The following is a 12,752-nucleotide window of genomic DNA, read 5'->3' on the forward strand; positions in this document are numbered from 1 at the left end:
GCCGGTGTTGTTGGTGTAGGAGGGAGAAAGTCATGGGGCAGGGAAGGGATGGGGTCTGCTCCTCCTGGTGGGAGAGCTTTGAGCTGTTCTGCTGCCGGAAGGCTGAAAGGATGGGAGAGAAAATGCTCCCCGAAGCAAAGCAAGCCCAGCTTACACAAAGCAGAGGAAGAAATCTCCCTGGACACAGAGGGAAAAACAAATTAACAAGCAAGAAATCACCTTCCCCTCCCTCGCTCTGCCCTAAAGCCCTGCTTCATCTGTTCAGACACCAGGAATTCAGTGCTCAGAGACAACAGGCAAACCAGCTTTGGAGAGAGGAGCTGGCACAGGTATGCCGAGATGCAGCTTTCAGACAGACGTCTCAGCGCCAGTGATTCATGGCTTTTAATGTATAGGAGAAAAAAACGCAGCCATCAACAAGACACAGAACGAGGCAGAGGAAACTGCGCCTCCTGCCCAGCTGGAACACACCTTAATAAGGGACCTGTGGGGAGCTGACACCCTGCCAGCAGCACTGACTGTGCAGTCAGGTGGGACAGAGTGGTTCTCAGGGCAGTGGCAGCACCTAGGGGCACCAAAACAGGCACATTGACCGCAGCCCTCCAGGACACAGCAAGCAAATGATGTGCATATGCCTCTGGGTATTGCCTGGAGAACCAGCAGCCACACTGTGCTGTGGTGCCAGAAGCCCCAGACGAGCCAGCAGCTCCTTTGTAGACAGATAGGTGCTCACATGAGGCAGCCAGGAGCAGCAGTGGGCACAGGGAGCCAAAACGCTGCGGGCACGAGGGAAGCAAACAAAAGGGATAGGCAGATGGGAAGCCAAAGAGATGGAGGAGATTGCGCACACCTGCCCCAGGAGGAAGTTGAGATGAGAGATGACGTGGGATCACATCTGGCCTCATCGCACCTCACCACCCCACACATGTCCCTGCTCGTGGCTCCAGCCAGCTCTGCCCCTGCCTGGCACATCCCACCTCGTGCACACCTGCCCTGTGTGAGCCCCCCGGTGTGGACAGGCTCCATAAGCAGCAGGAGGTCAGTGCTTCTAAGTCCATCGGTGCAGGAGGACAGCAAATGTCTGAAACTGCAACTCAATCAGCTCGAATGCTAAATGCAGGGGGGGTAATGAGGAGCAAGGTGCTTATTTTCGTCCCTAATTGAAAAGCCACTAAATGTGATATGTGAGAAGGATCCTTACTAGAACGGGAAGAAAAGCATGGCGTAAGCTTCCAAGTGACTCATCCTCTGCACGCCAAGTAAACATTAATTCCTGCACATTCAAACTAGACTGACTAAGATTAAACACCTTAAACACACTTAGGCACCTCCATAGGTTGTATAGCTTTCATGGGATGGGAAGCAGCAATTTCCTTTTCCTATGGTAAGGGCTCTCCAGCAGCTTTGCCTACAACCACAGCCCAAGGTGCACCATGATCTGATGGTGTCATGCAGGTCCTTCCCTGTAGCAATCACCAGAGAAATGAAAAAGTGCCATTTACTGAATGCTCTACCTCCTTCATACAGCAATTCCCCTTCAGAGTAATAAAACAGGAAGGAAGGCACCTGCACAGCACAGCCCAGCACGGAGAGCAGTGAAGCGTGCCCTGCTCTGATGACACACTTGGCAGCGTGCTGCCAGTGTCTGGCAGCCCCGAGGGCTGCGTACACAGCTCAGCACAGCGCTGCCCTGCCGGGTGCTGGCCTCCCAGCCCCACTGCTGCAGCATCATGGATACCAATGGCAGCGTGGAATTAATCACACCAGTTGGCTGTGGCACATTTTTGGGTATGCGCTGTGCAAGGCTGGTTAAAGATAGTCCTCAGTAGGAGATCAACCTGTTCCAGCTCTAAATCACGGCGAGGGCTGAGCAGTTTCACAGGTTTCCTTTTGAAGAGTGGAAAAGCAGAAAGCTACAAAGGCAGCAGTGAATTAATCTATTCTTTGCACTTCTGTGACCTTTCTCCTGGAGATGCTTCATGTCTGCATGTTAATTAATTAACTCTCGTATGCCCAAGTGAGGCAGCGCTGCCTACCTCCCCAACTACAAAGTGAGACGCAGGGAGATAAAGCCACTTGCTCAAAGGTTGCACAGGGAGTGGGCAGCAAAATCAGTGACAGACTCCAGAAAGCTCAGCTCCTGAGATGGGAGAGGCAGGAGAGCAGGCAGAATGGGGCTGTTGTGTGGGGTAGCACAAACATCTGTAATCACAGTGATGAACTGGACCCAAACCACAAACTAGGCTGAACAGCCACCTGATGCACTCAGACCTGAACAACCTGAAGTGTTATTGTGTAGTTTTGCTGAAGTCAAGCTGGAACCAAACCAGAAACCTTATGGAGCTGTCACAGCACTGATAACTCCTCCTACAGTGTAACACTGGCAATTAAACAGCGAGGAGAGACAAGAGAACAGTTCTAAACAAAAAAAGAAAATGCTTCTTGAAGCTGAGATTTTACCCCTGAAAAAGGCAAATATTTCTTTCCACCCAGTGGTCATTGCTACTCATTCCATTCAAAAGAACAATGTAGATTACTATAATGGGCAGCAGAATACTAGCAAGGATACACAGAAATAACACCTTTTACTTTTACCCACAGGCTGAGAATTGCTGCTGCTCTGCTGTACCTGGGACCCACTCACCATCACTACTTGGAACCCATTCAGAGATGGATGCATCAGCCTGAAATAGGTCAATGATAACTTGCTGGGAAAGAGTTCAGCTTTAAAAGCATTCCCCTTAAGGATACAAAATAATGTCTAGAAAATAAGAAATCGAAGCCATTTCTCCTAAAACAAGCCCCATTCTCTCTTGTGTTTACCAGACACAAATGCCACTCATACTTGGTATTCCTCGCAGTTGTGGGAGAAGCGCTGCACCCAAATCCCAGCCGGATTCTTAAAAGGGAATTTGGCTCCTTTGTTAAATACCGATGGCCCTATTTGGGCCGGGATCAACAACTGCATCCCAACTGCAGTGTCCTCTGCTCGCCTCCTGCCCAGCTGTCCCTGGTAGCACTGCAGGACACTTGCTACTCACTGTCACCCCTTTTATCTCCCACACCTTCCTGCTCCATATAAGGGCTTCTCCAGGTCAGGGCACTTTTACCCTCTCCCAATGTGCCTGTCGTCATAGGGATCCATGTTCTTCACACCCTCATCCAGCTGCTAACCCAAGGCAAGCAATTAGCGTGGAGAAATTAGCACCATCCGCAGTAGCCCCAGTATCAGCAGGGCCACAGCACCCCGCAGCAGGGAGCACTGCTCCCAGCCTCCCCACCCACCCTGCAGGTCGGGACAAGTTCTGCCCGTTGGTTGCAATGCTGCACGGCCCGTTTGTCACCTGTAGGAAACAGAAAAACGACGTGCCTCAATCACCAGGAATTCACTCTTGCCTAACCGCCTGCCTGCAAACTATCCTCATCAATGGGCAGGAGTAAGGAGAAGGAGGCACAACGCCTATGGACATCTGAGTGTGGATTCCCACAGCCAGGTCACAGCATGCTCCAGGAGGGCTGGGAGGTGAGGAGCGGGCGCCTATTGTGGACTGCCACCCAGCACTCAGCTGTCATCACGATAAAAGCACTTCCACCAGCACACACCCCGGGGCCACTGTGCAGCATGTCTGACACATCTCAGCCCTCTTCCATCCCAGTGCCTCCTCAACTGGTTCAAATATAGAAGCTGCCTCTTGTCAGCCCATGCCTATTACTCATTTCAGTGCCGCTCTGGGTAGAAGCCTTGCTGTTAATTTGACAATGCCTTCATCCATTGTGTGTTAACCATGAGGCACTTGGCAAGCACAAGTTTCCCAAGCTCTCGATACAAATTTCTCCCACATCGATGGCGTGTGCTCTTCTGTCATTGAATGGAAACCTGCACAGAGGGGATTTAGAGCTGCAGTGAGCACAGAAATCCTCTTTGAACACATCCTTGTTTAAAAAAATGAACTGAATTGTGTTCAACAGGATTGAAAATGCAGTTTTACTATTTGAGGACAGTATGTTCATTTATGTCATCATCATTATGTTATTATAAAACCCAACCTGCTGACTGTTTGTCTTCTTCAGGAGCTTAAGGATGAAGGCCCCTCTACAACTGAATAGAAACAAAAGTCATTTCCCACCTTCGTCTATTTATGGTGAAGGAAAGAGTGAAAGTGGAACGGCTTCTGCAGGGATATCAATTAATCAGTGTAACACCACAAGAAGGCAGATATTAGTTTGGAGGAGTTTCATTTTATGTTTAAATAAACTATTGAATGCGATTGCACTGGGATGAGCAATTCCTTTTTTAGCTAAAACAGTAGTGAAAATGAAGAGCTCAGCTTGTCAGGGTGAAAAAAAGAGGTGTACTTCAGACAAAGAAGAGGAAAGACTTAATTCTGATTATCTTGGGGTAATTCTAAGCAGCTGTGGCTTGTACAGATAGGACTCCAACCAATCATTCCATCTGCTGGAAAAACTTCACTTTCAAAACCCCTGTTCCAGGAGCAGCCCTAAGCTCACTTCCCTCCCTAACGACATGTGACTAACGAGAGACAAACAATGCACCAAGAAGATCGATATGAAAAATGGCTGAATCGCATCCAACTCAACAAAAACACATTTTTAGACTTTAAAATAGCCAACGTCCATAATCTCTTCTGCAGCCACGGGCAGCAGCTTCTTCTGACCGCCATTACTCCATAGCAACAAGACATGGCTCCATGTGGGGATGAGACACGCTGCCGGCATCTTTCAGCACGTCAGCAAACAACATCCAAGTGCCCTGCGTGGTTTTTTTGCGCAACTTGACAAATGGCTGCAAATGGACTCTCCCCAGTAAGGCAATGCTCTGCAGACAGCCTCCACCTGGCAGGATGGGGCTGAGCCTTTCTAGGCCATGAGCATGATGTTAAGAGTTGGGAGGTCTACATAAATCAAGCCCTAAGTTTTGCTATTTTCTTTTTCCCATCCAACTTTTCCTCTTTCTCAACGACTTCTAAAAGCGCCACGAGGAACTCTTTCATCGCAGGGCTGCGGTACCACTGATGTCATCCCTTTTTTTAACTTCACGTGTGTGAGGCTGTGCATGGGAAGGCTGCTCAGCACAGACAGCTCTAGGAACAGCAGACACGGCGCTCAGCTCCTGCACAACAGCTCACAGCGAGACCCCAACCTCGGCAGCTACACAGATCTTTCCTCTGGGAAGTCCCATCCTGACCAGGGGATCATCCCCTGATCCCAGGACTCAGCCCTTGGCTCTCCAGGCTTTTGGCACACATCCCTTGGTATTGCCTCCAGCTCAAAAGCTGACCCACAAAACGCATTTTCTCCAAGGTCACGCACTCCTTACAACACCAATTTGGGAGGTATTTAAAAAAATATATAAACTTCCTCCTCGTGAAAGAATCTGATTTTCCATTTAAATGTAACAGAGAGTGAGAGGAGATACACAAGCTTGCAAATAGAAACCTAATGGCAAGTTCATAGCCAAACCACAAGCCAGAAGCTTTCTTTTGTGCCTTGAAGGTCCCAAGTAGCCTCTCTGCAAGGCACATCCAAATGCAAATCCATTCCTCCCTTTATTTCTATATTCAGCTCTCTGGCTGATTACAGAGAGGCATGTGTGTGCATTTGATAGGTCCTCCCGCTCCTTGAATAAGTTTAATAATACCCTTTTTATTCACGGGAGCCCAAAGTACAAAGGATGCAATGCGGGAGCAAAGAAAAGCCAAGCAAACTAGCTGAAGATACGGACAGGCAAGGACTCAGCGATTCAGTACTGATGATTCTATAGTGACCACCGTCTTTGAGGAGGAAAGCCCAGCAATTACGAACTTGCAAAGGAAAAAGGATCTGAGCGGCTCTTGTGTAAGAGCAGAATAAGCTAAAAAAGCAGATTAAACCCGGAGCAGGCTACCGCACATTTCAGCGCTGCTTTCCAACGGGTTTCCACTGGCGACTGAGAACAACTGGTGGCTCCCCGCGTTACAAAGTTGCGTTAAAAGAAGAACCGGCAACAGAAGAGGAAGAAAAGGAGGAAATGAAGCAGAGAGGCGCTGACAGGACCCGCCGGGCAGGCAGGGATCGCTAGCGGAGCAACGAGAGCAGCTCGGGCGGCTCTCACCCGAGCGAAGCCGTACCCCGCCGCCCGAGCATCCCCGCTCCGTGCCCACCGCACAGCCCACGGAACGGCAGCGCGGCTCCGACCCAGCTCCGAGCGGCTCCGCCGGGGTCCGGGGGCGGCATCGCCCCGTCGAGCCCCTCCCGCACCGGGACACCCCGCAGCCCCCCGCTACCTGCCAGCGTCTTGTGCACCGTGTTGCCCATCGCTCCGCTCGGCGGCGCGGCGGAGCCCGGAGCTCGGCAGGGCCATGGACAGCGCCCGCCTCCTCCCTCCGCCGCGCTCCGCTCCGAGCCCAGCCCGGCCGCGCCGCCCCCCGCCGCCCCGCCCCGCCGAGCCCCCGCTCTCCGCCTTCCCGGGATGCCCGGGGCCGCGCTCCGCCCCGCGGGGAAAGAGCCGGGGGTCAGCCGGGCTCGGGGGCTTCGCAGGGGGCTTCCAGGCTCTGAGCTCGGGGCCGATCCGTCTATCGGCGGTGGTTTCCCGAAGGGGCTCAGCCCCGCCGCAGCCCATCAAGGTGGGAGGTTTTACCCTCCGTACCATTCGTGAGCCCGAGCGGAGGAATTCTGCGTCTCGGTGACATCGCTTCCCCAGTTTGTGGCACTGAGGGCACTAACGGGAATGTTGTGTGGGCAGTTTATCGCTATTGAAGCCCACCGATGCCATGGTGACGGAGGACACCGCAGCCACAGCCCAGAGCGCAGCACTGCCGAGACTTGTGGTTCAGTTCTGCCTTCCCAGCTTAGTGTCAATGAGCGGTGGGCTGCACTGGAGATGAGCACAGGGTCCCACTTTCCTCCTGGCCCCACTCCCGCTGAGGGGTGATGCCACCAGGGTTCTCCTCCCCGAGGCTGTTTTCTTATTTTAAGGATGGAGAAATGGGAAGATCAGAGCCACAAAACATGCTGCAGCTGATGTCAATGTGCAGAGGTCAAACTGTGGCCCATCGCGTGTCCTGACACAGAGAAAGTGGGATAAGAGGGTGAGCCCAGCACCAGCAGCCTGGCAGAGAGCAGAGACTGATCTGCTGCAAGAAAGCTGAAATACCACCAAGCCTTTAATCCCTAGATCGTGCTGAACAGGTCAAGTGTGGCTCAGGAGATGAGAGGAGACAGAAAAACCTAATTTCCAGTAGTTTGTGCCATCGCAGGGATTTGTTAGAAATGGGATTATCAAAGGGGACACTAGCAGCTGTTCTTATAAGAGCTTGCCCCCAGCTGCAGTCGTCTCAGGTTAGCGCGTGTCTCCCAGTGCTTCTGTACAAGAGCTGTGGGAGGGCAGAGCTGTGATCCAAGCACAGGGCTGCCCTGCAGGGAGAAGGGGAGGGGAGCAGAGCTGTGCTCACAGAGGGGAAAGTCCCTGCTTCACTCCTGAACGGGAGGCTTTGGCTAATCCTGAGCAATTTCCCCCTGCAGGGAGTGACAGTTGTTTAGGGTTTAACCAAGGCGTCAGAGCCAAAAGCACCAAGGGCTCTGTGGCTGCCGGGGCAGCAGGCATGCCAACCCTGTGCCAGCTGTGTGCCACCTCCCACAGTCTGTCCCCAGCAATGCAAAGCAGTCACTGCCTGACCCAAGGGTGTTCCAGCCCTTCCTGCCCCCCAAAAAGGGACAAAAATAGAAGACAATGAAATGGCATTGCGTATCCGTAAGGATATGGAGACAGCCTCCAGGAATGCAATCAGCACTCCTACTTCTTGGCATTGTAAGAACGTAGGGTTTGTTAAAATAACCACTTTGCACAATGCTAAACAATAAGCATGAGAAATAGTTGGGTGAGGATGACTTCATCCTCTCCAGAAACCACAGTGAGGAAGTTCAAGGGAACCAGAGGATGACACCGAGCAGGGACTGAAAGGTGAGGCAGAGTCACCACTCAGCTGCAGGAATCAGAGAACTGAGTTGGAAGGGACCACTCAAGACCATCTGGTCCAATGAGCAGGGACACCTACAGCTCCATCAGCGCTCAGAGCCACTCCAGACTGACCATGGGTGTCTGCAGGGATGGGGCACCACCACCTCTCTGTGCAACCTGAGAAAAGCAGAAGGGACATAGAGTGCACAGAGCTAAGAGCTAAGAGCTCTTAGCACCACGGCTAAGAGCTCATTAGCATGTTGAAATTATTTCTGCTCCAGCAAGTTTGGGTAACTATCGCTAACACACTTCAGTGATTTCCTCTGTAAGGCTGGCAAATGGCTGCTCGGCTGCAAAATCCCCGTCCCTCTCTCCCCTTCATGCTGACCAAGGGATGGGATGACCTGTGTATGTGTCCTTTGCTTTAGTATCCGCATTCTCACTTCCAGCCATAAAAAAGTAATAGCACCCAATCTCTTCCCAAGTGCTTTTTTATCACTAGATCTTAAACCATTCTGCAGATGAGGTGAGTGACATCATTCTTCTTTTACAGGTGATGAAATTCAGGCACACACAAGGTCTCCCAGTAGCAGCTCAGAGCAGAGTTTTGATCAGAACAGCCCCGGACAGACCTCTGTGGGGTTCAGCCCATGGGACCAGCTGCAAAGAGCCACACACACTACTATACTGCTACCTCTGCATCTTCCGGGGCCCCCATAACAAATTCAATTCACGGTGATGACATGAAAAAGGATCTGAAGGGCATTTTGTATTACACTGATGTAACACGTCTCCTTCCCAGCTTGCTTTAGTTGCCTCTAAATCGTACAGTGTGTGGATGTGTAAACCAGGCCTCTCAAATCTGGGACAGTAAAAGGAGCAGACAGACGACCTTCTTCCTGAATCAAACATGGACGAATTCCACCTAAGGGTTGTCACAGGCAGGGATGCAATTCAAACCCTCCTACACCACATTGACCTTTCACAAATGGCAGGGGCTGCACCCAGTGGTAACTCTCATAGAAACGTGCTTGTACATGTAGTGTCCTCAGAGATGGAAATAACTCAAAGCGTTCCCACTGACTGCTACCAACCTCAGGTGTAACTTCTTAGGGCACCAAATGAGTTGCATTGTCTGTATCAGTCCCTTTAGGGCTTGGGTTTTTTAGGATGAGGGATGTGAGATGTAAGGTATGGCTGTTATCAGCTATCATCAGTTCATATCTAACAGATGGCAGCAAGTGATGACAGGCTCAGCCCTAGTAGCAAGTTAAACCTGATAGATCTGTCCACCCCTGCCCTGCAGTGTAGCCCCCTGCTCCTGCTGATCCTGCAGCCACATGCTGGGTGCTGCCAGTATGTCTAGCTCTGCTCTCCCAACACTTCTGTCATGTTCAGAGCTGAGCTCCACTGAAAACTTCTCTCACCTGTATCTCCATCCTTTGCTTTTCTCATCTTTAGGGATTGCCCACATCTCCATCTTTAATGGAGGTCAGATTGCTGCTTGCAAGCACTTGCCTCCAGAGCCATACTTAGTGCTGCTCCACAGCCCCAGGACCGTCCCCTCTCGCTCCAGTTTCACACCCCTACACCTTCAGTTCTGCTCCTTCCTCTGTGGCTGTCAATCTCTATGGACTCTTGGAGCATCCATTCTTTTTCATCCCCAGCTCTCAGGAGCACTGAGACTGTCCAAAGCACTTCCATTTCCATCACATTCACCCTGAGCCCTTCCACTCTGAGCAAAAGCTCCTGGGAATTCTCAGAGGCTACAGAAGAGACCCTAGAAAAATATGTGAGGTGATGGTCAGAGCCTCCAGCATGCAAATACCACTGCATCTAAAAGCGTTTGGACCAGGATGCAGTTACCTTGGGATGGCAATGGTGACACAGAGCACACCTACAATAAGCACACATCCAGCATCAACACATCAAGCAGTTTCCTTCCTACAGCAAAAAAGCTTGTTTCTGCACTGCTGAGTAGCAGGACGTGCTTCTCCCTATGGAAGTCACTCCTATGGAAGCACCTTGTGCTTCCTCTCTCCAAACTGTTGGCTCAGGCAGCTGCCTGGGGACACAGCACATCTGACTGATAAGAACAGCTATTTCTCATCTCCCAGCCTCAGCACCTCTCCTCTGGAAGCAGAGAACTAACAAGCCCCACTCCCTCTCAGAGAGAAACAAAAAAGCTGTTCCCTGAATTCCCATAGCACGCACTTGGGAGGTATTTGTTTAGAAGGGGTGAGCGTACAGAGCGTCCTCCAGCACGGCACCGCGCCGTCCTGCCACCCACACGTTCCAACTGCTGCAAGCAATCGCTTTCCATTGCTTCTCTCCCTGCTCTCAGCACAAGCACAGGATGAACAGGGGGGCCCCTCAGGTCACGCACAAACTGGCTTTTACTTTCTTTCTTTTTTTCCACTGAAGAAATCAAGGGAAGGGGGAGCTTCCAGAGCAACACTAGGAAGACCCACACCTTCCCAAGAGCTTTGTGAACCAACCCTGACTGCTCGGCCATTGAAGCCTGTTGGAAACGTGGTTGCCATGAGGCCCATTTAACAAAACTGGAGATGTTAAAGTACAGTTACTGGGAGACAGAGCAGGATGGTGTTGGACTAGAGGTGATCCATTGGATCTGATGCAGACGGGGAAATGCAGCGCACAGAAAGGCCCAGCCCCATGGCCAGACAATCCCACTGTGCCTTTGAAAGGAACGGTGTCCATCCACCCAGCCTGACAGTGCTTGCTGTCCAGAGAACGAAATTGCACAACCTCATGTCACTCCCTGCCCTGTGGTCCCAAAGGCACAGCACTGCTGGGGGTGCCCCATCTGCCCAGCCCAGATGGATGCCCTTTCCTTTGGCGGGGGCAGCGGGTGGGTTGGGCCCCTGTAAGGAAGAATTTCCAGCATAGAAATGAACAGAGGCAGTTCCTATTACTGTGTGTGGAATGTCAGCGTCTCCAATCCCAAGCACCGCTGTCAACAAATGGACTCACAAACGCTCCTTCAGCTTCAGCCAAAATAAAAATACCCCCCCACACCCCATTTCTTTCAAGGAAAGCATCTCTAACTCAGCATTCATCACACACATAACAAGCTCTTTTTTCCTTTCCAACACAGTCTTGTCCATGTCATTTTAACATAAAGGAACTGGTTGTGGGCTGCGTTATCAAATGAGTCATCATTTTTACAAGACAGTATAATATGATTTTGAGAATTCCTGGCACGCCAGCATGGGTTATGCATTATAATCTCCTAATTTTGACTGCACAGCAGTGACCGGAGTGGGAAGGAAGGAGCAGGTTGTCCAAATTACAACTTCTCTGCTGTGTGACCTTTGCAGACAAGTTACCTGCTGTGTGCCTGGCTTGCTCCAGCTGCAAGGCAGAACCATCCCTGTGTGTAGCAGCAGGGTGAGCTGATGTTTGCACAGGAGATCTGAAGAACATTACTGAAGTGCAAATTATTATTTTAACAGGAGGAGGAAAGCAGAAGCAGTTTGTTTTGGATGCAACAGGCTGATGGCCAGCAGTACCACCAGAAATTCCCAGGACACAAGCTCTGCATGCTGTATATCAGTCACAGACTAATTGGGGGTAATGAATGATTTTCAGAAGCATGAGGAATAGGAATTGCTAACAGGAAACCTACTGATTTGCTCTTGGGGAAATAATTTCTGACAAACATTGACACACAGAAGATAAATAAGAACCCTTGCAGTAGCCCTCTCAAACATTGCATGGTTATACAGTCCAGACTGGCTCTGGAGCTGAAAGCACTTATTACCAAAGAGGAAGAGAGGCAGTGACAGGAGCAGGATGAGCTCCTGCTGCCCCCAGGTGAGCCCTGTCCAGGCCATGGGGGTGAGAATAAGGACTGGTTGCCTGGTTTGGCTTCACCTGTGTCATTCTGTATAGTCTGATGGCTTGCTACTAGCAAGGAGCAGCAAGGAAGTAGAATGTTATAAGATCTAAATCCTATGAGAGGCATCTTGGGAGACTGAGAAATCCTCCCAGAGTGAAAAATCCCATTCAGAAGAACTAAAAAATACAATCTCCATTTGTTGGCAGGAGGGTTTCTTTTGAGCTCTCTGAAAAGCAGCATGTTTCTGCCAAGGCAAATGTGTCAGAGCTGGGAGACACCTGGGGTGGATGGCCACCCTTCAGGGCTCACCAAGCAGCAGCATTCCCAGCCAGCAGGCATGGAGAGGTCACTCATGGTGAAGGGATGACTACAGAACAGCACAAACATGGGATGTCTGTCTGTGCTTCAAGCTCTCCTCCATTACTCATTTCCCCAGCCAGGGCAATGACTTTCAAATGCAGTAGGTGGTAATAGACTCTGTCTTGAGAGCTCAAAACAAACCAAAACATCCTTCTATACTACCTCTGATGTATTCCAAACATGGAACCAACTTCTTAAGTGCTTACTTGGGAGTTATTCCTTTGAAAACAAATAGGAGAAGGAAAGCGAAAGGATGAACAATGGATAGCCCAGAAAACCATCAAGGCAATAAAGATCTTTCACTGCTTGCTCAACCTCCTCAATCTTTTATTGCAAAAGGGAGCTGATCTTCAATGGCTGGCACTTACTGGATAAGCAGGGAGCTCTGTGTCCAGGAAACCCCATGCTGCTGTGACAGCTGTCCAGAGCAAGGCTGTAGCTGCTGGGGCAGAACAGAGCCCACCAGAACCCACACCTCTGTGCCCATCGTGTCTGGACTGTGCAGGGAACTGCACAAATCATTGTGGGAAAATACACTCACAGGGGCCAGAGAGATGCATGGAGAGCTACACA

The 12,752-nt window shown here is 50.8% G+C and overlaps 1 protein-coding gene across 4 annotated transcripts in view; it reads right to left on the reverse strand.

Annotated features, from left to right (window-relative positions):
• NEURL1B (neuralized E3 ubiquitin protein ligase 1B) overlaps positions 1–12,752 on the reverse strand; it is a 104,058-nt gene that overhangs the window by 19,395 nt on the left and 71,911 nt on the right. Inside the window, exon 1 of one of the 4 annotated variants that reach the window (XM_032447526.1) lies at positions 6,647–6,704. The exons of 2 other annotated variants lie outside the window; for them this stretch is intronic. In XM_032447526.1, the coding sequence (XP_032303417.1) occupies positions 6,647–6,689 (43 nt within the window). In that variant the 5' untranslated portion in view covers positions 6,690–6,704. Of the gene's footprint in view, positions 1–6,284; positions 6,423–6,646; positions 6,705–12,752 lie in introns of those variants that run through there. One more of the 4 variants, XM_015876211.2, reaches the window with a different exon arrangement.

Source organism: Coturnix japonica, chromosome 13 (assembly GCF_001577835.2).
Source record: "Coturnix japonica isolate 7356 chromosome 13, Coturnix japonica 2.1, whole genome shotgun sequence".
Taxonomy (NCBI): Eukaryota; Metazoa; Chordata; class Aves; order Galliformes; family Phasianidae; genus Coturnix; species Coturnix japonica.